Source organism: Otolemur garnettii, unplaced genomic scaffold, assembly GCF_000181295.1.
Source record: "Otolemur garnettii isolate 467f Iridium unplaced genomic scaffold, OtoGar3 scaffold00218, whole genome shotgun sequence".
NCBI lineage: Eukaryota > Metazoa > Chordata > Mammalia > Primates > Galagidae > Otolemur > Otolemur garnettii.
The window spans coordinates 515,181-518,224 of record NW_003852613.1 but is presented as its reverse complement, the minus strand read 5'-3'; the positions used below and the strand labels follow the sequence as shown (position 1 = coordinate 518,224).

The following is a 3,044-nucleotide window of genomic DNA, read 5'->3' as shown; positions in this document are numbered from 1 at the left end:
TTGCGGACCAACATTCTTTTAATTACAAAGGCACTTGAGGACCCTACAAACCCAAAGTCTTTGCCAAGAGTGGCCTTGCGGATACCCCACTCTGCCACCCTCAGTCTACCCATCAATGGACTCAGAGTTCATCGTGACCTGCAGAGGGCTCCACACTGGGCTTGATGAAGATGCCTTCCATGGCCTTCCACGTGTTGTGTGTGTTGGCACTGGGCATGCCATGCACCTCATGCTGCCCTCGGATGGGGCTCCCGTACTGTTCACCCGTCACCGACAGGAACACAGAGGTGCCCACGTGCTGGAAGCGCACGACAGCCTGGCGCTCCCAGTGCTTCCCAGAGCAGCGCACTGTCCACAGGTCCAGGTCATCACCCTCACCATCTTCCCCAAAGGCGCTCACCTCCTGTAGTGCAGGGGACAGGGAAAAATAGTCACCACAGAGGCAGTGACATTGCCTAGCGTCAGTGCACCTAGTGCACCGGAGGGACCTTCCCTACACTTTTCTTTCTTTGTTACATTGCATTTGTTAGGTAAAGTCCCTCTTATAATTGTGTCTTGCCCCCAAGAGATGGGTCACACATGGAGACCCCACCCCCTCCCACCTTCTCTCTCCTTCCCTCACCCCCCAATATATACTAGGTCATAAAGTGCCCTCATATCAAAATTGAATACATAAGAAAAAAATAAAATAAAATTGAATACATAGGGACTCAGCACCCATACCACAGTGGTTACAGCGTCAGCCACATACACTGAGGCTGGAGGGTTCAAATCCGGCCCTGGGCCAGCTGAACAACAATGACAACTGCAACAAAAAAATAGCTGGATGTTGTGGCGGGCGCTTGTAGTCCCAGCTACTTGGGAAGCTGAGGCTAGAGAATCGCTTAAGCCCAGGAATTAGAGGCTGCTGTGAGCTGTGACACTACAGCACTCTACTGAGGGCAACATAGTTGAGACTCTGTCTCAAAAAAAAAAAAAAAACTACATAGGATTCATGCTTCTCCATTCTTCTGATGCTTTACTAAGAATAACGTGGTCCACTGCCATCCAGGTTAATATAAAAGATGTAAAGTCTCCATTTTTCCCTGCCTTTTTTTTTTTTGCCGGGGCTGGGTTTGAGCCCGCCACCTCTGGCATATGGAGCCAGCGCCCTACTTCTTTGAGCCACAGGCACCGCCCTTCCTGCACTTTTTTGAGCCTCAATTTCCACAGCTACAAAATTCCACACCAAGATGCCCCACACCCAGAGCCCACTCCCCAATACAGGTTCTTCAGACACAAGCACACCTTGTTTCATCTGTCTGTGCAGTGACCATTGGTCACCACAAAGTCAAGGGCTCCTCTTCCACATTCTCCCAATCTTAACCCCTCAGGCCCACCTTCAGCCTAAAGTTCAACCTCTCAGGCATACAGGCAAGATTTCTACTCATCTCAAACATTCTCTTCAACCAGCTCCCCAAAAGCACCCTTTGTCCCATTCAAAACCAAGTTCCAATGACCTCTTTGCCTTGGCACAACTCTTCCATGGGCCTGGAAAGCCCCTCTTTTCCCATCTGTGGCCTGGAGGACTCCGACTCATCCTTCTAGACCCAGTCTGAGTTTCTCTTGCTTTGCGGAGTTCCTATTCCCCACCCTCAAGATTATGTGGATCTTTCTCTCTTGGGTCCTATCTGCTCAAGGATCTCTCTTCCTGTCTCCCTGCTGGGCTGGGAGCACCTGGGACCCGGACCCAGACAGAATAACCTGTGTCCCCAGAGGGGCCGCTCACGGAAGGAGTTGAGGTCTCATTGGAACCCAAGTTCTTGTCCCTGCCCCTCACACACACTGCCAGGGCCTTTCCTAGGGCTCGGGGAGGGCACTCACCTGGTTGTTGGACAAGGGGGACGGGAAGTGGTGCGTGTGCAAGTTCTTCCCGGTGAGCACGTGTGTGAGCCGCACCGCCTGTCCGCAGCGCACAGGGGACCCGCGCGGGCACCCGCTCTCAGAGCCGCCGCGGATCCGCCAATAGCTATTGGCGTCGTCCGACGCCTCCACGCCGGTCACTGACTGTTGGCCGCTACCTGAGGTGTAACACCCACCCCTGTCAATCGCGGAACTCCCTACCCTCGCTACAGACACCATAAATTTCCCCTACGATCCTACCCTAAAATCACAACGGCTCACACTCAGCCTCCAGGCCTGGCCCCGACTGACCCCTCAAGTCCTTTGGCTCAGTTTCCCGAAGATTCTTCCCTCCCTCAATATCCAGACGACGCCCTCAACACCCACCAGTCCTTGCCTCCTCGGTCCCCAACAACTTCTGATCCCCAGTCTGTCTCCACAGACCCCCACGCTCACCCCGTCTCCAAATCTCAAGCCCCAGTCCCCTGCCTATCTCCCCGTTGCCCGCCCCGCGCACCGGATCCGTATTTGATGTCGTGCGAGTGCAGTCGCACCCTGTGTTGCGTATTGAGCAACTTCAGCACCGACCCGCAGGTCACGAGCCCTGCTCCTGTAGTGGCCGCACCACCGCCCGGCACCAAAAGCGCCAGCAGCAGTCCCAGCAGCGCCGTTCCGACAGCTCCGCCGCGGCCCGCACTCCACATTGCAGCGGCCCGGCTCCTGCCGCTCGGGCCCCACGGCCGCTTCCGTCCTTGCGGGGAGCCAATCCTGCTCTGACAGCGCCGGCTCCTGGCAGCCAATCGCCAGCCCGCGCGGCGCTCCGCCCGCACTGCCATTGGATCGACGGGGAGGAGTCCCACCCCCAGCTTCAGAAAGCGGTAGTTGGGCGGGGACTGGAGACCCAAGAGGGGTTTTGATTGACCCACGCTTTCGAGGCCTCACCAATGAGGGTTAAGGGAAGGGTGGTGAGGCGCCAAGCCCAGGAGAGCACAGAAGGGTTATCTAGGGATGAGGACGTCGTGCTCCACGGCTGCTGAGCTCCTGAACACTGGCCCAGGGTCCTAGGCCCCCGCGGGAACGTGTTCACGAAGTTTTTTTTTTTTTTTTTTTTTGAGACGGAGCCTCAAGCTATCCCCCTGGGTAGAGTGCCATGGCATCACGCT

The 3,044-nt window shown here is 55.8% G+C and overlaps 1 protein-coding gene across 1 annotated transcript; it reads right to left on the bottom strand.

Moving 5' to 3' along the window:
* On the bottom strand, positions 1–2,663 carry SDF2L1 (stromal cell derived factor 2 like 1). The gene is made up of 3 exons (XM_003801687.3): positions 2,399–2,663; positions 1,864–2,060; positions 1–403 (listed from the first exon to the last, which is right to left on the bottom strand). The coding sequence occupies exons 1-3, from the start codon at positions 2,583–2,585 to the stop codon at positions 122–124; spliced, it is 666 nt and encodes a 221-aa protein (XP_003801735.1). The 5' UTR covers positions 2,586–2,663; the 3' UTR covers positions 1–121.
* Between the last annotated feature and the right edge of the window lie 381 nt (positions 2,664–3,044).